Below are 26,551 nucleotides of genomic sequence, written 5' to 3' on the forward strand. Positions count from 1 at the left end.
GAGCTATAAGTTTTCCAAAAATTCTTGGCAGGGCACAGTAGCTCATGCCTGTAATCCCAACACTTTGAGAGGCTGAGGTGGGCAGATAACCTGAGGTCAGGAGTTCCAGAGCAGCCTGGCTTACATGACAAAACTCTGTCTCTACTAAAAGTACAAAAATTAGCTGGGCGTGGTGGCGGGCGCCTGTAATCCCAGCTACTCAGGAGGCTGAGGCAGGGAGAACTGCTGGAACCCAGGAGGCGGAGGTTGCAGTCAGCAAAGATTGCGCCACTGCACTCCAGCCTGTGTGACAGAGCGAGACTCCATCTCAATTAAATATATATATATATGAAATATATATATATATATATAAAGTAAATAAGTTTTCCAAAATTCTAATTTTCACTTAAGTGTTTGAATTTTATCATTGGTGAGAAAAACTACCAGTTGTTTTCCTTTATTTTCAGGAAAATGATCATTGGATAGTCAGGTCTGAATTACCATAGTTTGTCAGTGTTTTTTTTTTTTTTCAAGTAAAAAATACAGTTCCACGAGAATAAAGTTTGCTCAGCTTGCAATTCAGACAACTATCCTACTTCCGTATGCAGCAGAAATGTTTCATGCTTACATCCCATGAGTCACAGAGAACATTAAAAATACATATATTCAAGGGTTGGGCTTAATACAATTAATCATTTTTATTGCATCATCAATGATATCCTTAGGTGAAACTGGCATTTACAGCAAGTGTGTGGCAGTGAAGAACACAATGATTAATATAGCTTGGTGCCACTGCCCTGACAAATGCATGCTTGCAGGGCCAGCAGTTTCACAAACCATGTATTTTGACCATTGGTACAAAGTCAACCCCGTGAAAAAGACAAAGAAATCTTAGCATGATTGTAAGAATAATTTTGCTTGCAGACCTTCCAAAAGAGTCTTAGGGACCCCCTCAAGGGTTCTGAATCACACTCTGAGAATCACTGGTATACATAGGGTACTATTTTATTTATTTTTTTTGAGACGGCGTTTTGCTCTTGTTGCCCAGGCTGGAGTGCAATGGTGCAATCTCGGCTCACTGCAACCTCCTCCCAGGTTCAAGCGATTCTCCTGCCTCAGCCTCCTGAGTAGCTGGGATTACAGGCATGTACCACAACTCCTAGCTATTTTGTATTTTTAGTAGAGACGGGGTTTCTCCGTATTGGTCAGGCTAGTCTCCAACTCCCAACGGCAGGTGATCTGCCTGCCTCGGCCTCCCAAAGTCCTGAGATTACAGGTGTGAGCCACCGCACCCAGCTAGTATGGTACTATTCTTGTTGGAGTAAGGGGCAACACTTAAAGACATGTAGTCTGTGTAGAGGGACAAAGAAAAAGGTGTGCAAGGACACATATCAAACTGTTAATGCTGGTTACCTTAAGAGAGAAATTTAACTTCTTTATATACATATGTTTTGTTGTAGCTCTCTTATTTTAAGTATTACTTTTGTAAAAATAAAGGAAAAAAGATTTTTAAGGCCAGGTGCGGCAGTTCACACCTGTAATCCCAGCAATTTGGGAGGCTGAAGTGGGCGGATCACACAGCCTGGCCAACATGGCAAAACCCCACCTCTACTAAAAATACAAAGATTGGCAAGGCACGGTGGCTCACACCCGTAATCCCAGCACTTTGGGAGGCTGAGGCAGGTGGATTGCCTGAACTTAGGAGTTCGAAACCAGCCTGGGCAACACGGTGAAACCCTGTCTCTACATACAAAACCTTGTCTCTACATAAATACAAAAAAAAAAAAAAACCAATTAGCCAGGCATGGTGGCATCCACCTGTAATCCCAGCTACTCAGGAGGTGGAAGCAGGACAATCGCTTGAAACAGGGGGTTGGAGGTTGCAGTGAGCCGAGATTGCGCCACTGCACTCCAATCTTGCGACAGAGACTCCATGTGAAAAAAAAAAAAAAAAAACGAAACTGGAGACCAGGCGTGGTGGTGCACACCTGTAATCCCAGCACTTTGGGAAGCTGAGGCGGGTGGATCACTTCAGATCAGGAGTTCGAGACCAGCCTGGCCAACATGGTGAAACCCCATCTCCATTAAAAACACAAAAATTAGCTGGGTGTGGTGGCAGGTGCCTGTAGTCTCAGGTACTTGGGAGGCTGAGGCACGAGAATTGCTTGAACCTGGGAAGCAGGGTTGCAGTGAGTTGAGATCATGCCATTGCACTCAAGCCTGGGCGACAGAGCAAGACTCCGTCTCAAAAAAATAAAAAAATTAGGCTGGGCATGGTGGCTCATGCCTGTAATCCCAGCACTGTGGGAGGCCGAGGCGGGTGGATTACTTGAGATCAGGAGTTCGAGACCAGCCTGGCCAACATGGTGAAACCCCGTCTCTACAAAAATACAAAAAATAGCCAGGCGTGGTGGCAGGCGCCTGTAATCCCAGCTACTTGGCAGGAGAATCGCTTGAACCCGGGAGGCAGAGGTTGCAGTGAGCAGAGATCGCACCGCTGCACTCCAATCTGGGTGACAGAGAAAGACTCCATCTCAAAAAGTAAAAACGAGTAAAATAAATAAAAATAAAAAAATTAGCTGGGTGTGGTAGCACATTTGTAATCCCAGCTACTGGGGACGCTGAGGCACAAGAACTGCTTGAGCCCAGGAGGTGGAGGCTGCAGTGAGCTGATATGGTGCCACTGCACTCCAGCTTGGGCAACAGAGTGAGAATGTTTCTCAAAAAAAAAAAAAAAAAAAAAAGAAAAGAAAAAGGAAAAAAAGACTTTTAAAATAAAAGTCTAGGGCCTCCTACATGAATTATATATTTTTACATGAATTGGTTTTTTGCTCAAAATGCAAATTTCATTAATATATTAAAACAAAAAAGTCTAGGCGCAGTGGCTCACTCCTGTACTCCCAGCACTTCGGGAGGCGGAGGCAGGCGATCACCTGAGGTCAGGAGCTCGAGACCAGCCTGGCCAACACTGTCTCTACTAAAATACAAAAAATAGCCAGGCATGGTGGCTGGGCATCAGTAATCCCAGCTACTCCAGAGGCTGAGGCAGGAGAATCACTTGAGCTGAGGAGGTGGAGGTTGCAGTGAGCCAAGACTGTACCATCACACTCCAGCCTGGGTGACAGAGCAAGACTCTGTCTCCAAAAAAAAAAAAAAAAAAAAAGTTGTTAAAGGCAATGAGTGATTTGACTGGTGGAGGGGATGGAAGAAAGAAAAATCATGAGCAAAGGGGCTCAAACTTGAGCAAAGAGAGGCATGGATGTGGGAATGGGCGTGAGTAGGGAACAGAAAGTAGAGAGGTTCAGGTGAATGAGACAGTTCATGTTAGGGAATAGGAAGCCTGGAAATGAAAAACGGGGTAATCACAGAAAGCCTTAAAAACAAGGTCAAGAACTTTGGACTTTATTGGGTGAGTAAAAGAGAACTACTAAGGATATTTTTGCCCAGCTGTGACAAGAATAAAAACCAAAGAAAAAAAAAACTGGGAGGCTTCCTGGAGGGAGGACTGAGACTAGAGCTGGGCTTTGAAGGAAGAGTCAAACTAAACAAAAAGGGAGACAGAGTAGATTAGAAACAGTTTGTTCTCAAACAAAAACTCACGCATGGGAATGCAGATAGCATTTTTAGGCAACGACAAACAGACCAGTCAGGCTGAGCTGGAATGTTCAGACCTTGAATACCAGTTAAAGAGTTTAATATCTGGCACATGGCATGCACTCAACAAATATTTGTCAAATGAACGAATCCTTTATGCGAAGTATTGTCTTAGGGCTTTGAATAAATGAATGAATCCTTTATACAAAGCAGTGTTTTAGAGTATTTAATCTAGCATAATAAAAGGGTGATTTGGAAAAAAAAAAAAAAAACACCAGAGACTGTGGAAACTAGTTAGGGAAAAAATATTGCGTTAATCCTGGCATGAAGGGACAGAATTGGCTGAAACAGGGGCATTGGAAAGTAAGAGACTAAGGGCAGATACATTATCAAAGAATCAACAACACTTGGTAATTCAGTGACTAGGGAAGGAGTAAGAGGGTTAGAAATCGAAGATAATTCAATACACTTTTTATTTTAGTAATCTCAATGTCAATAATTTACCATAAATAGTTACAATAGGAAAAAATAAAAACAAAAACAAAAAAGAAAGGAAGAGATAATCATATGAATATTATGGCATTATCAATAAATAGTGAAAGGTCAGGCACAGTGGCTCATGCCTATAATCCCAGCACTTTGGGAGGCCAAGATGGGAGGATCCCTTGAGCCCAGGCATTCAAGACCAGCTGAGCAACATAGGGAGACTCCCATCTTTACGAACTATACAAAAATTAGCTGGGTATGGTTGGTGGCATGTACCTGTGGTACCAGCTACTCAGGAGGCTGACCTGTGTTGAGGAAAATAGTCAAACTCTGTAAAATATTTTTAGAGATTCTGAGCCAAATATGTACGAGTGACCATGGCCTGTGACACTGACCTCAGGAGGTCCTGAGAACATGTGCCCTAGGTGCTTGGGGTACAGCTTGGTCCTATATACATATAAACTTTTTTTTTTTTGAAACGGAATCTCACTTTGTCTCTCAGGCTGGAGTGCAGTGGCCCGATCTTGGCTCACTGCAACCTCTGCCTCCCGGGTTAAAGAGATTCTCCTGCCTCAGCCTGGCGAGTAGCTGGGACTACAGCGCATCACCACACCTGGCTAATTATTGTTTTTGTTTTTTGACACAGTCTCACCCTGTTGCCCAGGCCGGAGTATAGTGGCACGATCTTGGCTCACTGCAACCTCCGCCTCCCGGGTACAAGCGATTCTCCTGCCTCAGTCTCTCGAGTAGCTGGGACTACAGGCACTCACCACCACGCCTGGCTAATTTTTTGTATTTTTAGTAGAGACAGGGTTTCGCCATGTTGGCCAGGCTGGTCTCAAACTCCTGACCTCAGGTGATCCACCCACCTCAGCCTCCCAAAGTGCTGGGATTACAGGCCTGAGCCACCATGCCTTGTTTTATATATTTTAGGAAGGCATGAGACATCACTCAACTATATTTAAGAAATACATTGGGTTTGGTTCAGAAAGGTGGGACAACTCAAAGTGGGGGGCTTCCAGGCTATAGGTAAATTTAAACATTTCTGGTTGACAATTGGTTGAGTTTGTCTAAAGGCCTGGGATCAATAGAAAGGTTCAGGTTCAGATAAAAGATTGTGGAGACCAAGGTTCCTTTGAAGCCTTATAGTGGCTACCCTTAGAGACAACAGATGACAAATGTTTCCTATTCAGTTCTTTATAAGGTGCTAGACTTTTAATCTCTTCAGCATTGGGAGGGCCTGAAAGAAACAGATCTAGCTATGTTAATACAGAATTTTATTTTTTTGAGACGGAGCTTTGCTCTTGCAGCCCAGGCTTGAGTGCAGTGGCACCATCTCAGCTCACTGTAACCTCCACCTCCCAGGTTCAAGCGATTCTCTTGCCTCAGCCTCCCGAGTAGCTGGGATTACAGATGCGTGCCACCACGTCCAGCTAATTTTTATATTTTTTTAGTAGAGACAGGGTTTCGCCATGTTGGCCAAGCTGGTCTAGAACTCCTGACCTCATGTGATCCACCCGCCTCGGCCTCCCAAAGTGCTGAGATTACAGGTGTGAGTGACTGAGTCTGGCCTGTTAATAGAGATTTTTTACAGATGCCGTTTCCCCCACAAAGGTCGGCTTTGCAGGGCCATTTTAAGATATGGCAAGAAACATGTTTTGGGGTAAAATATTTTTATTTTCTTGTTACGTCAGAGTCAGATTGAAAAAGTAAGGCCAGGTGCGGTGACTCACGCTTGTAATCACAGCACTTTGGGAGGCCCAGGTGGGTGGATCACCTGAGGTCAGGAGTTTAAAACCAGCCTGGTCAACATGGTGAAACCTCGTCTCCAGTAAAAATACAAAAATTAGCTGGGAGTGGTGGCGGGTGCCTGTAATCCCAGCTACTCCGGAGGCTGAGGCAGGAGAATCACTTGATCCCAGGAGGCAGAGATTGCAGTGAGCCGAGATCGTGCCATTGCACTCCAGCCTGGGTGACAAGAGTGAAACTCCATCAAGAAAAGAGAAGGGGAGGGGAGGGGAGGGGAAGGAAGAGGAGAGGAGTGGAGGGGAGGGGAGGGGAGGAAAGGGGAAGGGGGAGGAGGGGAGATACAAGGTTAAATGAAACGCATCTGATGAGAACTTATGGTTTGTAGGGCATGACTCCCTACACCCCTTAGATAGGAATTTCAGCAAGACAAAAAAAATCAGAGCTTAGTCCTCATGTGGGAAGATCAATTGAGTCTTGGACAACATATTGAGACCCCATCTCTATTTAAAAATCTTGTTTGAAAATAATGTGCAAGGCAGAGCACAGTGGCTCATGCCTGTAATGCCAACACTTTGGGAAGCCAAGGCAGGTGGGTCACCTAAGATCAGGAATTTGAGACCAGCCCGGCCAACATAGTGAAACCCTGTCTCTACAAAAATACAAAAAAATTAGCTGAGCATGGTGGCGCATGCCTGTAGTCCCAGCTACTTGGGAGGCTAAGGTGGGACAATCACTTGAGTCTGGGAAGTGGAGGCTGCAGTGAACCAAGATCACACCACTGCACTCCAGCCTGGGTGAGAGAGCGAGACTCCATCTCAAAAAATTAAAAAAGAACATGCAATAATGAAAATTCTATTGGGGTGATAACTTTTCTGTTAAAAATTTCTGTTAGGCCAGGCGCACTGGCTCATGCCTGTAATCCCAGCTACTTGGGAAGCTAAGGCAGGAGAATTGCTTGAAGTTGGGAGGCAGAGGCTGCAGTGAGCCAAGATCGCGCCATTGCACTCCAGCCTGGGCAATAGGAGTGAAACTCCGCCTCAAGAAAAAAAAAAAAAAAGGCCTTCTTGATTTACCTCTTGCTAGTTTTCAGTCTGTTAGCATAAATCCACCATACTCTTTCCTCTAGAAACAAATATTTGGCTGGGCACAGTGGCTCCCATATGTAATCCCAGCACTTTGGGAGGTGGAGGCGGATCACTTGAGGTCAGGAATTCGAGACCAGCCTGGCCAACATGGAGAAACCCCATCTCGGCCGGGCGCGGTGGCTCACGCCTGTAATCCCAGCACTTTGGGAGGCCGAGGCGGGCGGATCACAAGGTCAGGAGATCGAGACCACGGTGAAACCCCGTCTCTACTAAAAATACAAAAAATTAGCCGGGCGCGGTTGTGGGCGCCTGTAGTCCCAGCTACTCGGGAGGCTGAGGCAGGAGAATGGCGTGAACCCGGGAGGCAGAGCTTGCAGTGAGCCGAGATGGCGCCACTGCACTCCAGCCTGGGCGACAGAGCGAGACTCCGTCTCAAAAAAAAAAAAAAATTAGCAGGGCGTTGTGGCGAGCACCTGTAATCCCAGCTACTTGGGAGCCTGAGGCAGGAGAATCACTGGAACCCGGGAGGCAGAGGTTGCAGTGAGCCAAGATCACGCCACTGCACTCCAGCCTGGGCAACAAAAGCAAAACTCTGTCTCAAAAAAAAAAAAAAAAAAAAAAGAAACTGAAATATTCACAAATCTCAACCTGGCCCATGTCTCTATTCTCTGTGCCTTTTTGCTTTTGCTTCCTCTGGCCTGGAATAGACTATATTTGCTTATCTTAAGTTCATTCCTACTGGTCTTTAAGGTCAAATTCAAGTATCAACTCAAGGCAGCCTTCCTGACTTCCTTATGCCAAGCCAGGTTAAAACTTGCACTCACAGCACCTGTTTTAGCTTTTATCATGCTCTAATGCTTGACATAATTATTTGCTTGTTGGAAAGCAGAAACTGTTTTTGAACTTCATAGCAAAGAGCCTGGCCCACACAAGACAGTAAATACGGACTGAATTAATGAGTAAATTAATGTATCTCATTAGGGAAGAGCCAAGAATCCAGAATGTTCTGGGCAAAAAGCATATGTGAAAAGAGACTCAGGGTAAATTAGTGAAACTATGAAAGGTCTCCAACCTCCACTGGGTTTGGACTGAAGCCTTAAGCTGTAGAATACTGATGGCCAATAAGGGAGTACAGGTGATCTGTTCAAAGCAATGCTTTAAGATTACACTGAAAAATGTGTACCATAAACTAAAGGTAGAGAAAATGAAAGCAACAGCTGCAATGTGAGAAGACTTGACTTCGATGGTTTCTACAGGTATTGAAAGGAAAATGAAAGAGAAATTCATTGTGAAGATTAAATCAACAGGATCCAAAGACTTACCAAGATGTGAACTAGAGAGGAAACAATCAAAACAGTGACACTGTGGATTTAATCTCGTGCTTTTCACATGTATTCTTATTCTTCTCAGTATACCATAGGGCACATGGTAATCACATTTATTCACACATGGATTTTAAATTTTTATTGAGCACTTACTCTTGTGCCAGACACTGTAACAGAAACTAGGGATACAACAATGAATAAAGCAAGCAAGGTTCTTGCCTTTTTATAGTATACATTCTAGTGAAAAAGATAACAAACAAGAATACAACTATTTATAATACCACTCTTGAATTTGGAAAATTGGGAAAATAGAAACTACTGATATAAACAAAGTCCATAGGGGAAAACAACTTTGTGGAAACAACAATTCAATTCTAGACAAGTATTTTACATGGAATTTGGGAGAAAGGGACAATACTAGAAACATATATTTAAGTTGATTGCATAGAGATTATAGCTGAAGGTTTAGGAGGACAAAAGATAGACTGCAATAAAAGGGAGAGCAGAAGCTTCTTGAATGGCCATCCTGTGTGGAAGCCCTCAGAGATACAAATAGCCCATTATCACAAAGGAGCACCTATTTTATGTTATCTTGGTTCCATCCTCTGGCCTTGATGGTATCCAAGGGTGAAGTCAAAAAGAAGGGAGAGGTTTGGCAGTTCCCACCCCTAGAAATAAAAACCAAGGGCAGAATATCAGGACTTTCAGATAATATCTTGCAGAGTCAAAAACTAGAGATTGGGGATTGCTACTGTAAGAATCTTTTTAAGCTTTGTCATTTTCTCACATCTGCCGTTTTTTAATTCTCAATCTGTTTCCTTAAGTCTGTCAGCAATAAAAACCCTTACACTGAAAGGGTCCTTGTTTCCAGGGGTTGCAGGTAGACAGTGAACAGACAACATAGCAAGGCATGGAGGAACTCCAAGGAGGTAGGGACATGGTTGTTCAAGGTATGAGACCTGCTTCAAATAAGAAAAGAGATCTAAGTCACAGGTCTCAGCCTGCGGATGATCTCAGGGCCAAAATAGGACCTGGATGTGGTTTCCAACACAGAGAAAATATAACAAAGAGATTAGAGCTGGAGGAATGACCCTGAAATAATGGTCATAATCATTTCCCTCAAGGAGGAAAAGGTGACAGCAACAACAGGAAATGATTCATAGGTAAGGAAGACCAGGACATGCTAAGCCATGGAGACCAAAAGTTTTAAGTAAAGGTAGGTGATGTCTGGGCGCGGTGGCTCACGCCTGTAATCCCAACACTTTGGGAGGCCGAGGCAGGTGAATCACGAGGTCAGAAGATGGAGACCAATCCTGGCTAACACGATGAAACCCCATCTCTACTAAAAATAGAAAAAATTAGCCGGGCATGGAGGCATGCGCCTATAGTCCCAGCTACTCGGGAGGCTGAGGCAGGAGAATGGTGTGAACCCAGGAGGCGGAGGTTGCAGTGAGTCGAGATCGCACCACTGCACTCCAGCCTGGGCGACAGACTGAAACTCCGTCTAAAAAAATAAATAAATCAATAAAAATAAAGGTAGGTGATTAACAGTATTAAATACTGTGGAGAAATCAAGAAAAGAACTGAAAAAAAGGTTCTGGTTTTGGCATTTTAGAAATCCCTGGTTATCTCTGCAAATACAGCCTCAGAAAAGCATGGTGGTAAAGAGGCCAGACTACAAATTAAACACAATAAACACTAAAAGCCTCCTAGCTGGGCATGGTGGCACACGCCTGTAATCCCAGCTACTCAGAAGGCTGAGACAGGAGAATCACTTGATCCCAGGAGGCACAGGTTGCAGTGAGCCAAGATCGTGCCATTGCACTCCAGTCTGGGAGACAGAGCAAGACTTCATCTTTAAAAAAAAAAGCCTCCTAGAAGAAAAGTACCATAAGTGCTAATAGGGTTATCAAGGTGAGTAAGATGGTCCCAATTTTCAAAAAATTTACAGACTAAGTAAGGAGGAGGTGGGCAAATTAGGCAAGCAAAGTCTAAGACAAAATAGTGTCAAAAGTATCCTAAGAGATGACAGGAGATAATCAGGAAAACCTCATTTGACACTAAAGACTAGAAAGTAGTAATAATTAATGATAACAACAAATCAGCAGCCAGTATTTCTGCAGGCAGAGAAAAGGGAAAGGGGATAAGAGGAACAACAAAAGCAAAATCCTAGCAGTGGAAAACTCAGTATTTAAGAATGATTAGTAAAGAGTATTTATTAATAAGTAGCTACATTACAGGAGGAACTTTGTATACATTATCCTGTTAAATATAAACGATAGATAGATATTATCATTTACAGCCAAGGAAACAGTCTTCAAGAGGTTAAAGACATAGTCAAGGCTTGGTGCAGTGGCTCATGCCTGTAATCCCAGCACTCTGGGAGGCCAAGGCAGGTGGATCACCTGAGGTCAGGAGTTTGAGACCAGCCTGGCCAATATAGCAAAGCCCCATATGTACTAAAAATACAAAAATTAGCCAGACGTGGTGGCGCATGCTTGTAACACCAGCTACTCGGGAGGCTGAGGCAGGAGAATCGCTTGAAGTCAGGAGGCGGAGGTTGCAGTGAGCTGAAACCATGCCACTGGAATCTAGCCTGGGTGACAGGGTAAGACTCCATCTCAAAAAAAAAGACATGGTCAAGATTCCAAAGGTAGCATATACCTGTAACCTGAACTCAAGTCTGATGCCAAAGCTTACACATCATTGCACTGCTGTTCCACATCAGTTATACAGCCCAGTTTCACTAGAGGGTATAGGCAAAAACATGGCATGTGATAATACCATATTTAAAAGTAGGCCAGGCGCGGTGGCTCACGCCTGTAATCCCAGCACTTTGGGAGGCCAAGGTGGGTGGATCACGAGGCTCAGGAGATCGAGACCATCCCGGCTAACACGGTGAAATCCTGTCTCTACTAAAAATACAAAAAATTAGCTGCGCGTGGTGGTGGGCACCTGTAGTCCCAGTTACTCGGGAGACTGAGGCAGGAGAATGGCATGAACCTGGGAAGCGGAGCTTGCAGTGAGCCAAGATCATGCTACTGCACTCCAGCCTGGGCAACCGAGCGAGACTCGGTCTCAAAAAAAAAAAAAAAAAAAAGTAGTCAGCCAGGCACAGTGGCTCATGCCTGTAATCCCAGCACTTTGCGAGGCCAAGGTGGGCAGATCACCTGAGGTCAGGAGTTCAAGACCAGCCTGACCAACATGGAGAAACCCCCGTCTCTACTAAAAATACAAAAATTAGCCAGGTGTGGTGGCACATGCCTATAATCCCAGCTACTCGGGAGGCTGAGGCAGAAGAATCGCTTGAACCTGGGAGATGGATGTTGCGGTTAGCAGAGGTCAGGCCATTGCACTCCACAGCCTGGGCAACAACAGCGAAAGTCGGTCTTAAAAAAAAAAAAAAAAAAAAAGTAGTCTGAGGTTGGGCATAGTAGCTCATGCCTGTAATCCCAACACTATGGGAGGCTGAGGCAGGCAGATCGCTTGCATCCAGGAGTTTAAGACCGGCCTGGGCAACATGGTGAAATCTCTTCTTTACAAAAATTAGCTGGGCATGTTGTGCACACCTGTAATCCCAGTTACTTGGGAGGCTAAGCTGGGAGAATCACTTGAACCCAGGAGGTCAAGTCTGCAGTAAACTGCAATCATACCACTGTACTCCAGCCTGGGCAACAGAGTGAAACTCTGTCTCAAAAATAAAAAAAATTTAAAAAGTAGTTTGTCGGCTGCGCACAGTGGCTCACCACACCTGCAATCCAGCACTTTGGGAGGCCAAGATGGGTGGATTACCTGAGGTCAGGAGCTGGAGACAGGCCTGGCCAACATGGTGAAAGCCCGTCTCCACTAAAAATAAAAAAAATTAGCCGGGCGTGGTGGCAGGTGCCTATAATCCCAGCTACTTGGGAGGCTGAGGCAGGAGAATCACTTAAACCTAGGAGATGGAGGTTGCAGTGAGCCGAGATCGCACCACTGCACTCCAGCCTGGGCAACAAGAGCGAGACTGCAACTCGAAAAAAAATAAAAAATAAAATTAATTAAATAAAAAGTAGTTTGTCACAGCCATAAAAAACAAAATCATGTCCTTTGTAGCAACATGGATGCAGCTGAAGGCCATTATCCTAAGCAAATTAACACAGGAACAGAAAACCAAATACTGCATTTTCTCACTTATAAGTAGGAGCTAAACACTGGGTACTCACAGACATAAAGATGACAACAACGGACAATGGGGACTAGTAGAGGCCGGCACGGGTTTAAAAACTATCTACTGGGGCCAGGCACAGTGGCTCACGCCTGTAATCCCAGCACTTTGGGAGGCCAAGCTAGACGGATCACCTGAGGCAGGAGTTGGAGACCAGCCTGGCCAACACAGTGAAACCCCAACTCAACTAAATACAAAACTTAGCCAGTAGTGGTGGTGCGTGCCTGTAATCCCAGCTATTCAGGATGCTGAGGCAGGAGAATCACTTCAACCTGGGAGACAGAGGTTGTAGTGAGCCAAGATCACACCACTGAACTCCAGCCTGGGCAACAGAGCAAGACTCCATCTCAAAAAAAAAAAAAGCTAATTGGGTACTATGCTCACTATCTGGGTGATGGGATCACTCGTACCCCAAACCTCAGCATCACACAATTATACCCATGTAACAAACCTGCATATTTTCTAAATCTAAAATAAAAATTGAAATGAACAACAAATAGACCAGGCATGGTGGCTCACGCCTGTAATCACAGCACATTGGGAGGCAGAGGTAGGAGGATCATTTGAGCTGAGTTCAAGACCATCCTGGGTAAGATGGTAAGACCTCCATCTCTATAAAAAAATTTAAAAATTAGGCTGGGCATGGTGGTTTACACCTGTAATCTCAGCACTGGGAGGCCAAGGCGGGTGAATCACCTGAGGTCAGGAGTTTGAGACCAGCCTGGCCAACATAGTGAAACCCCGTCTCTACCAAAAATACAAAAATTAGCTGGGCGTGGTGGCAGGTGCCTGTAGTCCCAGCTATTTGGGAGGCTGAGGCAGGAAAATCGCTTGAACCCAGGAGGCAGAGGTTGCACTGAGCCGAGATTGTGCCACTGCACTCCAGCCTGGGCAACAGAGCAAGACTCCATCTCAAAAAAATAAAAATAGCCAGGCGCAGTGGCTCACACCTGTAATCCCAGCACTTTGCGAGGCCGATGCGGGCGGATCACAAGGTCAGGAGATCGAGACCATCCTGACTAACATGGTGAAACCCCGTCTCTATAAAAAAGATACAAAAAATTAGCCGGGCATGGTGGCAGTCGCCTGTAGTCCCAACTGCTCGGTAGGCTGAGGCAGGAGAATGGCGTGAACCCGGGAGGCAGAGCTTGCAGTGAGCTGAGATTGCACCACTGCACTCCAGCCTGGGCAACGAGCAAGACTCCGTCTTAAAAATAAATAAATAAATAAATAAATAAATAAATAAATAAATAAATAAATAAAAATAAAAAAGGTAGTCCTATCATTTCATCACATTTCCCAAAGCTTTTGCTATGTAAAATACTACTCCCATAAGATATTAAACAGGGATTATCCCTAAACATTGTTAAATAAGTTTGGGAAATTCTGGGTTAAACACAAAAAAAAATATTGTGTTTTTTTTTTTTTTTTTAACAGCAAGGCTTAAATGAGTTACTACGTTCTTACTCAGGTGAATATGCAAGATGGGAATATGGTTTACAGTGTTTCCCAAAATTTGTGCACAGAAACATTATTTGTATTTTATTTTATTTATCTCTGAGAGGTCACTGTCACCCAGGCTGGAGTGCAGTAGCCAGACCTTGACTCACTGCAGTCTCCACCTCCCAGGCTCAAGCAATTCCTCCCACCTCAGTCTCCCAAGTAGCTGGGACTACAGGAGTGTGTGTGTCACCACACCCAGTTAATTTTTTGTATTTTTAGTAGAGACAAGGTTTTGCCATGTTGCCCAGGCTGGTCTTGAATTCCTGGGCTCAAGCAATCCACCCGCCTCGGCCTCCCAAAGTGTTGAGATCACAGGCGTGAGCCACCGCTCCCGGCTCTATTTTAGCTATTTATTTTGTGCCACATCTCAGAGGACTACTAGGTGTTTCAAGGATTCATATTTTGGAAAATAACAGCCAATCTTAACAGTACAATTCCAAATATATCACTTTACATTATGTTATATATGCATATGTGCTTAGAAAAACTAGGCTGGGGGCCAGGCATGGTGGCTTACGCCTGTAATCCCAGCACTTTGGGAGGCCAAGGGCAGATCACCTGAGGTCAGGAGTTCGAGACCAGCCTGGCCAACACAGTGAAACCCCGTCTCTAACTAAAAATACAAAAAAATAGCTGGGTATGGTGGTACGTGCCTATAATCCCATCTATTTGGGAGGCTGAGGCAGGAGAATAGCTTGAGCCCGGTTGGCGGAGCAGAGATGGCATCATTGCACTCCAGTCTGGGCGACTGGAGACAGAGCAAGACTCTGTCTCAAAATAAAAAGAAAAAGATAAAAGAAAAACTAGGCTGGGTGCAGTGGCTCATGCCTGTAATCCCACCGCTTTGGAAGGCCAAGGTGGGAGGACTGCTTGTAAAAAGGAGTTTGAGAACAGTCTGGGCAGCATAGCTCTATAAAAAAATTCAAAAATTAGCCGGGCATGGTGGCGTATGCCTGTAGTACTAGTACTAGCTACTCAGGAGGCGGAGGCAGGAGAATTGCTTGACCCCAACAGTTGAGACTACAGCAAGGTATGACTGTGCCACTGCACTCTAACCTGGGCAACAGAGCAGGACCTTGTCTCTTTAAAAAAAAAAAAAAAAGGAAAAGAAAAACTAGTTGCTCATGCCTATAATCCCAACACTTCAGAAGGCCGAGGTGAGAGGATCGCCTGAGCCCAGGAGTTGAAGACCAGCCTGGGAAACACAGCCTGACCTCATCTTACAGATAATTTAAAAAATCAGGCCGAGCACGGTGGCTCAAGCCTGTAGTTCTAGCATTTTGGGAGGCCGAGATGGGTGATCCTTTGAGGCCAGGAGTTCAAGATCAGCCTACACAACATGGTAAAACCCCATCTCTACTAAAAATACAGAAATTAGCCGGGTATGGGGGTGCACACCTGTAATTCCAGCTACTCAGGAGGCTGAGGCAGAAGAATCACTTGAACCCAGGAGGTGGAGATTGTAGTGAGCAGAGATCACACCACTGCACTCCAGCCTGGTGACAGAGCGAGACTCCATCTCAAAAAAAAAAAAAAAGAAAAGAAAAGAAAAAGAAAATAACCCTAAGTGCAGACAAAGATGCATGCACAAAAACATTCATAGTGTTCCTTTTTTTTTTTTTTTTTGAGACGGAGTCTCACTCTGTCACCCAGGCTGGAGTGCAGTGGCACTATCTCAGCTCACTGCAAACTCTGCCTCCCGGGTTCACGCCATTCTCCTGCCTCAGCCTCCCAAGTAGCTGGGACTACAGGCGCCCGCCACCACGCCTAGCTATTTTTTTGTATTTTTAGTAGAGACAGGGTTTCACCGTGTTAGTCAGGATGGTCTCGATCTCCTGACCTCGTGATCTGCCCACCTCAGCCTCCCAAAGTGCTGGGATTACAGGCGTGAGCCACCACACCCAGCCCAGAATTTTTATTATAAGAACACTATGGGCCGGGCACGGTGGCTTACGCCTGTAATCCCAGCACTTTGGGAGGCCAAGGTGGGCGGATCACGAGGTCAGGAGATCGAGACCATCCTGGCTAACACGGTGAAACCCTGTCTCTACTAAAAATACAAAAAATTAGCCGGGTGTGGTTGCGCGCGCCTGTAGTACCAGTTACTCGGGGAGGCTGAGGTAGGAGAATGGCGTGAACCCGGGAGGTGGAGCTTGTAGTGAGCTGAGATTGCGCCACCGCACTCCAGCCTGGGTGACAGAGCGAGACTCCGTCTCAAAAAAAAAAAAAAAAAAAAAATTCTGAAAACAATCTACAGGTCCAATAACAGAAGAAAGGTAAGATAAGGTGCATGCCCAAACTATAAAACACTCTGCCAGTATTTTAAAAGATGTTTGGCCGGGCACGGTGGCTCAAGCCTGTAATCCCAGCACTTTGGGAGGCCGAGGCGGGTGGATCACGAGGTCAGGAGATCGAGACTATCCTGGCTAACATGGTGAAACCCCGTCTCTACTAAAAATACAAAAAACTAGCCGGGCGTGGTGGCGGGCGCCTGTAGTCTCAGCTACTTGGGAGGCTGAGGCAGGAGAATGGCGTGAACCCGGGAGGCGGAGCTTGCAGTGAGCCGAGATCACGCCACTGCACTCCAGCCTGGGAGACACAGCGAGACTCCGTCTAAAAAAAAAAAAAAAAAAAAAAAAAAAAAAAAAAAAAAAAGATGTTTACAGAGTTTTTAATAGCAAGGAAAAACATTTACCTCATAAGGCTAAATGAAAAGGCAAGATATAAAAATGTATATACCATCTGATTCTGCTATGTTTAAAACAGTTTAGAAAGATATATGCCAAATATAACAGCAGACTCTGGGTTGATGAATTAATATTGAACAAAAATTACATAACTAAATTTGTACTTAAGGAGCAGTAATCTGGTAGCAGTGTATCAGAAGAAATGAAACAAGAGAGAGACTGGAAATAGGATGACCAGTTTAGGAGGTCACAGTAATATTTGCAGGACAACAGAAACTAGAATTTTAGCAGGCACTTAGAATGGCCCAAGTACACTATGCCTGGTACTTGGCCGTATATAGTAATTTCTTCTAACCCACACAATAACCCTTACATAATAGTAAGAATTACAGAACAATGTGTTGGACACTTTTTATGTGCCAAACATGCAAATTATTTTAAATTTTAATACTTATAATAATCCTGTGTTGCAGGAGTTATTCCAATTTCAATGACGAGAAAACTAAGACTTAGATTCCCAAGGTTATATAGCTAACAAGTACTGAAGATGGGATAAGGGTAATAGCAGTAGGAATAAAAGAATGATATTTTGATAAATGATATACGTGAGGAGGGCAAGAGAGAAGTAAAAGATGATAATAAAAATAATCATAAAAAAATAAAACTCCCATAAATTTAAAAAAAAAAATACTCCCATACAAATAAAAACACCTAGTGATCAGATCTTAGTTTCTAACATTATTCTTCAGTAAAAAGAACAAGGGCTTCTTAGAGAAATGGCAGACCATAGGACTGGAGCAGAGAACAAAACCATAACCTGCAATGATGGCGAATGTCAAAGGGAGATGGGCCAAGTAAGAAAATAGAAAGGGTTCCCAATGTTCAAAACTGGAACATTTGAGCAATAAAGCAAATAAAATAGTATTGGATTATAACCTACCATATAAAATAAACATCTGTAAGTCCATATTGATATACATAAATTAATAAACAAACAAGGGGAAAGAAAAAAATCTGGGCAGAAGAATGCCAAATAATGTGTTTTTTTTTTTTATTGTTTTTTGAGATAGGGTCTCACTCTCACCAAGGCTGGAGTACAGTGGCACAAGCACGGCTCAATGCAGCCTCAACCTCCCTGGCTCAAACAATCTTCCCCCCTCAGGCTCCCTGAGCAGCTGGGACCACAGGTGTGTGCCATCTTACTCAGCTCATTTTTTTTTTTTTTTAATCTTTTTGTAGATACAAGGTCTTGCTATGTTGCCTAGGATGACCTCAAGCGATCCTCCAGCCTCAGCCTCCCAAAGTGCTGGGATTACAGGCATATGCCACCATGCCCAGCCCTTAATCTCTTTTTTTAAGGAGGCACAACTCTCTACTCCTCATGCATGGGCTAGGAATAGTGACTTCCCTACAGTATGGAAAGGAAGGGGGTAAAGCGTAACTTTACAGTGAAGCCTTACAAACAATATCTCTGCCAGATAATCATGGTCAATACTAACAGGCTGGGCATAGTGGCTCATGCCTAGTTATCCCAGAATTTTGGTAGGCCTAAGGGGGACAATACCTTGAGCTCAGGAGTTCAAGACCAGCCTGGGCAACATAGTGAGATCCCATCTTTACCAAAAAAAAAAAAAAAAAATTAGCCAGGCATGATGGCACACGCCTGTGATCCTAGATACTCAGGAGGCTGAGGTGGGAGAATCGATTGAGCCTGGGAGGTCAAGGCTTCAATGAGCCATGACAGTGTCACCACATTCCAGTCTGGGCAACAGAGGGAAGACTCTGTCTCAAAAAATCAAAAAAATTAACAGTAAAAAATCACTGTGATTCTATGTACCCTGATATGATGTGATGAAAATGTCACTTTACCTCTGTGGTCTTCCTCCCCAAAACATATACCCCACATCTAATCATGAGAAAGACATCAGACAAATTCCAACAGAAGGACATCCTACAAAATACCTGACCAGTACTCCTCAAAACTCAAGGTCATCGAAAACAAGGAAAGCCTGAGAAAATGTCACAGCCAAGAGGAGCTTAGAGAGACATGAGAACTAAATATTATGTGGTACCCTGGATAAGATCCTGGAACAACAACAAAAAAATTAGGTAAAAAGGCCAGGCATGGTGGCTCACACCTGTAATCCCAGCACTTTGGGAGGCTGAGATGGGCAGATTACCTGAGGTCTGGAGTTCGAGACCAGCCTGACCAACATGGAGAAACCCCGTCTCTACTAAAAATACAAAATTAGCTGGGCAAGGCGGCGCATACCTGTAATCCCAGCTACCTGGGAGGCTAAGGCAAGAGAATCACTTGAACCCGGGAGGTAGAGGTTACGGTGAGCCGAGATCTCGCCATTTCACTCCAGCCTGGGCAACAAGAGCAAAGCTCTGTCTCAAAAAAATAATAAATAAATAAATAAATAAATAATAAATTAAGTAAAAACTAAGGAAATCAGCCAGGTGTGATGGTTCACACCTATAATCCCAGCACTTTGGGAGGCCAGGGCGTGAGGATCACTTGAGCCCAGGAATTTGAGATCAGACTGGGCAACAGAGCAAGACTGTACCTCTACAAAAAATACAAAAATGAGTCAGGAGTGGTGGTGTGTACCTGTAGCCCCAGCTACTCAGTAGTTTGAGGTGGGAGGATCACTTGAGTCCAGAAGTTAAGACTACAGTAAATGGTGACTGCACCACTGCACCCCAGCCTGGGTGACAGAGCAGACCCTGTCTGAAAAAAAAACTAATGAAATGATGTATGGATTCTAGTTAATAATAATATATCAATATTGCTTCATTAATTAAAAGCAAAGTACCATATTAATGTAAGATGACAGTTATAGGGGAAACCGAGTATAGGGTATATGGGAAATCTCTGTAGCATCTTCTCAATTTTTCTATAAATCTAAAAGTGTTCTAAAAAATCAAGTATAGTTAGAATATTAAAAAAAGAAACAGTCGGGCGCAGTGGCTCACACCTGTAACCCCAGCACTTTGGGAGGCTGAGGCGGGTGGATCAGGAGGTCAGGAGTTCGAGACCAGCCTGACCAACATGATGAAACTCCACCTCTACTAAAAATACAAAAATTAGTCAGGCGTGGTGATGCGCGCCTGTAATCCCAGCTACTCAGGAGGCTGAAGCAGAAGAATCGCTTGAACCAGGGAGGCAGAGGTTGCAGTAAGCTGAGATCACGCTACTGGGAGACAGAGTGAGACTCTGTCTCAAAAAAAAAAAAAGAAACAACACAAAAGTTTATCTTGGGTTGGCTAGAACAATGGTGCCTTTAACAGAAAGTGATGGAAAAACTGATACTGTGATACTGGTTTTGGTCAGGTTGGATTTGAGGTATAACAGTACATCCAAGAGTGAAGATATTCACCAAACAATTAGAAAAAGGGATAGGCAACTCGAGAGAGGGTAGTGCTAGAAATAATGGCTGCAAAGAGTTAAGAAACAAATAGGCAACAAGGAAACAGAAATATCAGGAGTAAATTTCTTCACATTCAAGAAATCTGGGGAGAGGTGCAGGCTCACACCTGTAATCCCAACATTTTGGCAGACTGAGGTGGGAAGATCACTTGAGGCCAGGAGTTCAAAACCAGCCTGGGCAACATAGCAAGTCTGCATCCCTACATTTTAAAAAAAGAAAGAAACAAACAAAATCTTGCTATGAAGAAAAAGGAAACAAAAATGATAGGCCTTGATTTTTCAGTAAAATAAAAATGAAGTCATCTGCCAAAAGGAGAATTAAAAGGGATGGTCACACAGAGCTGGAAAAGTTTGGGGAAAACAGCTATGGAAGAACATAAAAAATAAATTTAAATTTTTATTTATTGATTTATTTTTGAGACAGAGTCTCCCTCTATCGCCCAGAGTGGAGTGCAGTGGCGCGATCTCAGCTCACTGCAATCTCTGCCTCCTGGGTTCAAGCGATTGTCCTGTCTCAACCTCCCAAGTAACTAAGATGACAGGCCCACACCACCACGCCACCACACCCAGCTAATTTTAGTAGTTATAGTAGAGATGGGGTTTCACCATACTGGTCAGGCCGGTTTTGAACTCCTGACCTCAGTTGATCCACCCACCTCAGCCTCCCAAAGTGCTGGGATTATAGGCGTGAGCCACCGCGCCTAGCAAAAAATTGTTTTAAAAAGAAAAGAATGATTAGAAGCCATGATCTTGGCAGAAGTTATATTAAGTTATATTGAATCTGATAGCTTCTGTACTTTTTCTCTAGCAACATGCTGTGGCCTAGAAGCAGAAGCCAAGAAAACATCTCTAATCATAGCCATCATTAGAGATAACAGAAGTGCCTGCTTAGTATAGAAAATCAAAATGAATAAAGAAAGCAAGAGGATATTATCAAAGGGGCTGGTCACAGAGGTCTAGCTGGGCAGCACCAAAGGCCATAAGGTACTGACAGATTCAATGAAATGGAAAGGTCAAGAACCAGAGAACCTGAGGACACAAAGCTGATCCTGAGGGTTTAAGATAGTGAAATAAGTGACTGATAAGGAGGCTAAAGTGATGGGGAGCACCTGAAGAAAAAGTGGTGTCCTAGATGAGATCCAGGTTGTAGTGATTCTGATATGCAACTGGTTTGAAAATACAAAGCAAAGTCGACCGTCTCATGCTGAGGAACTATGAGATCAGAGTATTCCAATGGTGCTGGAGACACTGAAAATGACAGCAAGAAAAAGAGGAGAGAAAAAAATATGCAATAGGTCTGGGTCCTTGTGGGCAGTAAATGATGACACTAAAGTTTTACAGAAACTGCTATAATTGCATGGCAATACCTTCCATGAGGATTAGTGACAGTGGTAGATCAACGATCTGGACATAGTAAAGGAAAACAAAAAAGCAGTTTATTCCTTCTTCTCTTCCACATAGTCACTAAAAACAGAAAACAGCTTTTAGTGGCAAGGTAGGGTGAGATGTCATACCTGGATTTTCACGGAGTCAGGGTAAAGAAAATGATTAAGAGTAAAGAGAAATATACTGGATAAGTAGTATTTTCAAAGCACACATTAAAAATTGGTAATTCATGAAGGAGCTACTGGGTAGAGAACAGAAGGAAAGAGGTAGTACCACTTTTAAATTGTGAGGTTGGGGAGAAGTAGCAGCAACCTGGGTTGTCATCAGGTACCATAAGACAGGTGGAAGAAGTGTAAGGAACATGGAAAGCAGCAGAGCAAGAAGCAAAATGGCACATTTTAAAACAGACCGTGTGTACCAAGGCACAGGCACAGTGTTGCTTCTACAGACTACACATATGAGAGCTACAAAAACAGAAACACTTTGCACTTGCACAGCATTTTGTAAATTGCTTTCACATATATTATTTGATCATCATTGAGTAGCTATTACTACTACGCATATTTTTCTAAAGATGAGGTCATTAGGAAGGGACAAAACCAAGATAAAAGCTGTGATTCTCCGTTTCCAACACATACACCTCACATACACAGCAGACACTTCAGCATCTCGACCAGCCAGGCTGGAAATTCTTTAGCCAGAAGGAAGAGTGGGTTTTATTCACTTGTCAAAGGGCTTCGGAGAAAAGCCACTAGACACTTTCCTGTTTGCCTCTTCCCACCTTAGACCCCTCCATTTCTATCACCATCACAGGATAAGATAGCGAAGGGTGGCTCCATCAGGGAGAAAACTCAAGCTGAAAGTTATATTAGGGTCCTCTTCCCTTCACACCTCTAAACCTCAGTGACCCAACAGATGAAGATAAGGGAGAGGAAAAAGTACTATGTAGAAACGAGAAGGTCTTCAGCAAATACCGCTTCGAGAAAAATAATGAAAATGGGACTGAGGTAGGGCAGAAAGCAAGTATAGCTGAGATGGGGGAGGGGAAAAGTAGGAGGGCAGGAATTGGAGGGAACTGAGAGTGTAGGAGTCCCCAAGGATGAAGAACCTATAAGAGATATGAGTGCTCCAACTGCTGGAGAAAAGCTAAGGGCCCGTGAGGGTCCTGAAGCAGGGACCAGCACTGAAGGACCCCAGGGTTTGGGTGACCGGAAGCAGAGACCCCCAAACACGAGACCAGAAGGGGGCGCAGGAGACACCCCGCAGGAGAGAATGAATGGGGAAGGCGGTCCGGGGGGCGGGGCAAAGGAGGGGCCCCGGGATGGGCGGGGCACAGACCCCTTTCCAAGTCCGAACCCCTGCCCCGAGAGCCCGGGGAGAAGCGGCTCCGCGCCTCCCGCACTCACCGCCGGTCTCGTCAGTAACATAGGGAGTCGCCATCTTGAAAACGCAAACCACTTCCGGCGTGAGCGGGCTGGGGTCCCGCCCCCCTACCCACCGGAAGTGGAGTCCCGATCGTAGCAAGCCACCATCTTAGTCTTAAAGGGAGAGTGCACCATTTCATGGGCGGAGGTGGAGGAGGAGGAAGAGGGGAGAAGCTGAAATAGTTAATAAAATAAAGCCGTGGGCTCTTTTACTGCCACCGATACCATTATTGAGCGCTTGCTGCCTGTAAAACAGCCCTCGGGGAACCAAGAGAAGTTCCGAGGCACAGTCCCTCTCATCCCAGGAACTCCTCGTATGTCCACGACCTGCGAGGGAAAAGGGCGTAGGGCCCACCTGCACCCAAAAAGGGGGCCTTATAAATGAAGAAAGGAAGACTATCCAGGCTTTGGCCTGCACCCAGACCTGAGAGCAGCTTGGTGACGTGGAGCAGACAAACTCCAGGAACGCACTGGGGCGCACAAGTGTTTCTGGGGACGGTTGGAAGACCCCATGTAACCCTCTCTAAGAAGGTGGGGAGGTCGAATTCGCGTGCCGATTGCTGTCGGCCGCCCCACTCAACCTCCAGAGACCCGCGGGAGGGGCGTGCAAGGCGGAGAGCGCCACGGGTCGGTCACCTGTCTCCGTAGCCGCAGGGTTGCCGGCAGCTTCCATGGCTGAAGAGGCAGCTGGCCAGGTTGGGCGGGCGGCCCTGGCCTGGCTCTGCCCCGCTGGGCGGCGCCGGAGATTCGGCGGCGAAGTGATGAGGGCCCTACTTGCTTCTCTCCCAGACCTCCTAACCCTGAGAGCCTCCTTGGATTGGGCCCTAGGGTCAGAGGGCAGGGTAAAGGCTTCTGGGCGGACCTACCTAGTATTCTAATTAAACTCGTCCAACCGCTGAGGATCTAAAGCGGGGCAGCTCGTCAATAATCCGGTCCCGCAGGGTCACTCCATTTGTAGTCCTCCCCTGCCCCGTACCTCCCTATTCAGACGAACCCAAATGCTCTTTCCTCCGCCGCTCATTTCAGCAACTGTTGTTCCTTCAGGGCTAAGTTCTGTTAAACTTGTTTCCCCTACAGCCTGGGAGGGGCCCGGCTGCAGGTTCTTCTCCTCAGGTGTCAACTCTGCCCTGCTCCACCCTTATATAGCTTTTTCCTTATCAATCCTTTTACCTTCCTCCATATGTCCCCACTTTGACTTAGTTTAATATCCAGCAGTACCCCTGGAACCAGGAAGGAGGGAGGAGGTAAATATTGGTGATTACCTCTTACACTAGGCAGCATGTCCCATTTAAAAAACAAAACTAAAGCCGGGCGCGGTGGCTCAGGCCTGTAATCCCAGCACTTTGGGAGGCCAAGGCGGGTGGATCACGAGGTCAGGAGTTCAAGACCAACCTGGCCAAGACGGTGAACCCCCGTCTCTACTAAAAATACAAAATATTAGCCGGGCATGGTGGCGGGCGCCTGTAATCTCAGCTACTCGAGAGGCTGAGGCAGAGAATTTCTTGAACCCAGGAGGCGGAGGTTGCAGTGAGCCGAGATCGCGCCACTGCACTCCAGCCTGGAGGACAGAGTGAGACTCTGTCTAGGACCTTTATAAGACAAATTAGGCCTCAGAAGTTTTCTGGGGGCTGCAGCTTGCCTTCCTTCCCGTCCTCCATCTCCTTGACTTCCACTAGAGGCCAATTCAGAATGTCTGGGGATGGGGAGCGGGAGCCCATTTAAAAAGTATTTCCAGGCGGGGCGCGGTGGCTCATGCCTGTAATCCCAGCACTTTGGGAGGCCGAGGTGGGCGGATCACTGGAGGTCAGGAGTTCGAGACCAGCCATGGCCAAGATGGTGAAACCCCGTCTCTACTAAAAATACAAAAATTAGCTGGGTGTAGTGGTGCGTGCCTGTAATCCCAGCTTCTTGGGAGGCTGAGGCAGGAGAATCACTTGAACCCGGGAGGCGGAGGTTGCAGTGAGCCAAGATCATGCCACTGCACTCCAGCCTGTATGATAGAGCAAGACTCAGTCTCAAAATAAGTAAATAAAAAGTATTTGCGTACAATACACAGTTATTGCAAGTGTTCTGACACTGTGGTCTTAAACCCTTGCTCTCCTTTCACCAATTGTGCTTCAGACCCTGCAGGGTCTAACATCTTGTCCTTAACCTTGTTACGATTAGACCATTAGACGAGAGAGTGTGGGAAGAAGTGTCTACAAACTAATGGGATACGTTGGTCTTGACTGAACTACCTTAGGAGTGGTCTCTGCAGCTTCCAGAGGCTGCTCAATAAACCTTTCTGCAGGAGGGAAACCTAAAGTGGCCCCTGTTCACTACCAACCCTAGGCCCCCTTCCCACCCCCAGACATCCTGCCTCAGCACTGGGGTTGACAGGAAGTGAAACTCAATTGTCTGCTTAGTAGACCTGCCTGGGACCCAACCCTGGGCCCCGGATGTGGCCCCCCACCCTGAGGAGGAACGGGGCAAAAAAGGCCGGGGAGAACAGGCTGTTGTTTTTTCCTTTCCCTTTGTTCATTGCGGTTTCTTTCTTTCTGATTTTTATGATGTGGTTGATTAAAGAAATGAGCACCTGGAACTGTAGGCATTAAACGCCTCCTTAGATGTTTCTTGGCTTTTCTTCCCCCACCCACACCCCCCAGTAACTGACTTGGGGTATGATGGAGCATAGATCCTAAAGAAGACACAAAGAAGTCTAGAGTAAGACTGATTCCACCTTATTCCTTATTCGAGAGAGATAGCATTACACCCCACTTTGAAGTACCAAAAACTATCTTAAAAGGAGTGTCTTCAACTTTATTTAGGAACATATCTAAAGACGATAGAGTGAGAAACACAGGTAATACGTAGGGTGGCATTACTTTACGCATTATTTGCAAGGCAAGCTGAGTGCCTTAGAGATTAATATCGTTCCAAGATTTCTAAATGACAGATCCAGGGACAGAAAACTGATAGGCAGAGGTGTCAGGGGACTTATTCTTATATTGTATGTTTGTTTAAAGTAGCTCAGAGTGGAGAGGCTTTACACACATTGCACCACTCATTGGTATAGTCCCTAAACGGGACTATATTTTTGCTTGTATTGCAGAACTAAGTACAGGACTTGGTGTATAAAAGGCCTTCAGAAAAGTTTGTTTACTGTGACTAAGGAGGTCATAGAGGAAGGAGAGATGAAGCTTTGCTAACAGTGAAGAGAATACTGTAAAGACAAAGGATGGGGAGTGTCAAGGGCCTTGTCTTCTTTTTTTTTTTTTTTTTTTTTTTTTGAGACAGAGTTTCACTCGTGTTGCCCAGACTGGAGTGCAGTGGCATGATCTCAGCTCACCGCAACCTCCACCTCCCGGGTTGAAGTGATTCTCCTGCCTCAGCCTCCCAAGTAGCTGGGACTACAGGCACGTGCCACCACGCCCGGCTAATTTTTTGTATTTTTAGCAGAGACAGGTTTTCACCGTGTTAGCCAGGATTGTCTCGATCTTCTGACCTCATGATCTGCCTGCCTCAGCCTCCCAAAGCGCTGGGATTACAGGTGTGAGCCACTGCGCCCGGCTTTTGGCCCTTGTCTTTTTATGATTGGGGGTGAGAGGGTGAGACCTGGAGGGGCACAGGAGCAAGAGACCCTCTTCAACCTATGCCTGAAATCTCCAGTTTAGATACAACAACAATACTCCCAAACCCTATTACTCAGCAGCTATA

General features: G+C 45.2%; 2 protein-coding genes across 8 annotated transcripts in view; both read right to left on the minus strand.

The window, feature by feature from the left end:
- The window catches only part of SARNP (SAP domain containing ribonucleoprotein), a 238,725-nt gene that overhangs the window by 140,617 nt on the left and 71,557 nt on the right, over positions 1-26,551 (minus strand). The window lies entirely within an intron of this gene.
- Positions 1-26,551, minus strand: part of PYM1 (PYM homolog 1, exon junction complex associated factor) — a 233,812-nt gene that overhangs the window by 4,041 nt on the left and 203,220 nt on the right. For 3 of the 6 annotated variants that reach the window (XM_050749203.1, XM_050749202.1, XM_050749199.1), the window contains exon 2: positions 22,838-22,882. In XM_050749203.1, the coding sequence (XP_050605160.1) occupies positions 22,838-22,871 (34 nt within the window). In that variant the 5' untranslated portion in view covers positions 22,872-22,882. Of the gene's footprint in view, positions 1-22,837; positions 22,898-23,491; positions 23,684-26,551 lie in introns of those variants that run through there. The other 3 variants (XM_050749200.1, XM_050749198.1, XM_050749197.1) reach the window with 3 other exon arrangements.

This window comes from Macaca thibetana, chromosome 11, assembly GCF_024542745.1.
Source record: "Macaca thibetana thibetana isolate TM-01 chromosome 11, ASM2454274v1, whole genome shotgun sequence".
Taxonomy (NCBI): domain Eukaryota; kingdom Metazoa; phylum Chordata; class Mammalia; order Primates; family Cercopithecidae; genus Macaca; species Macaca thibetana.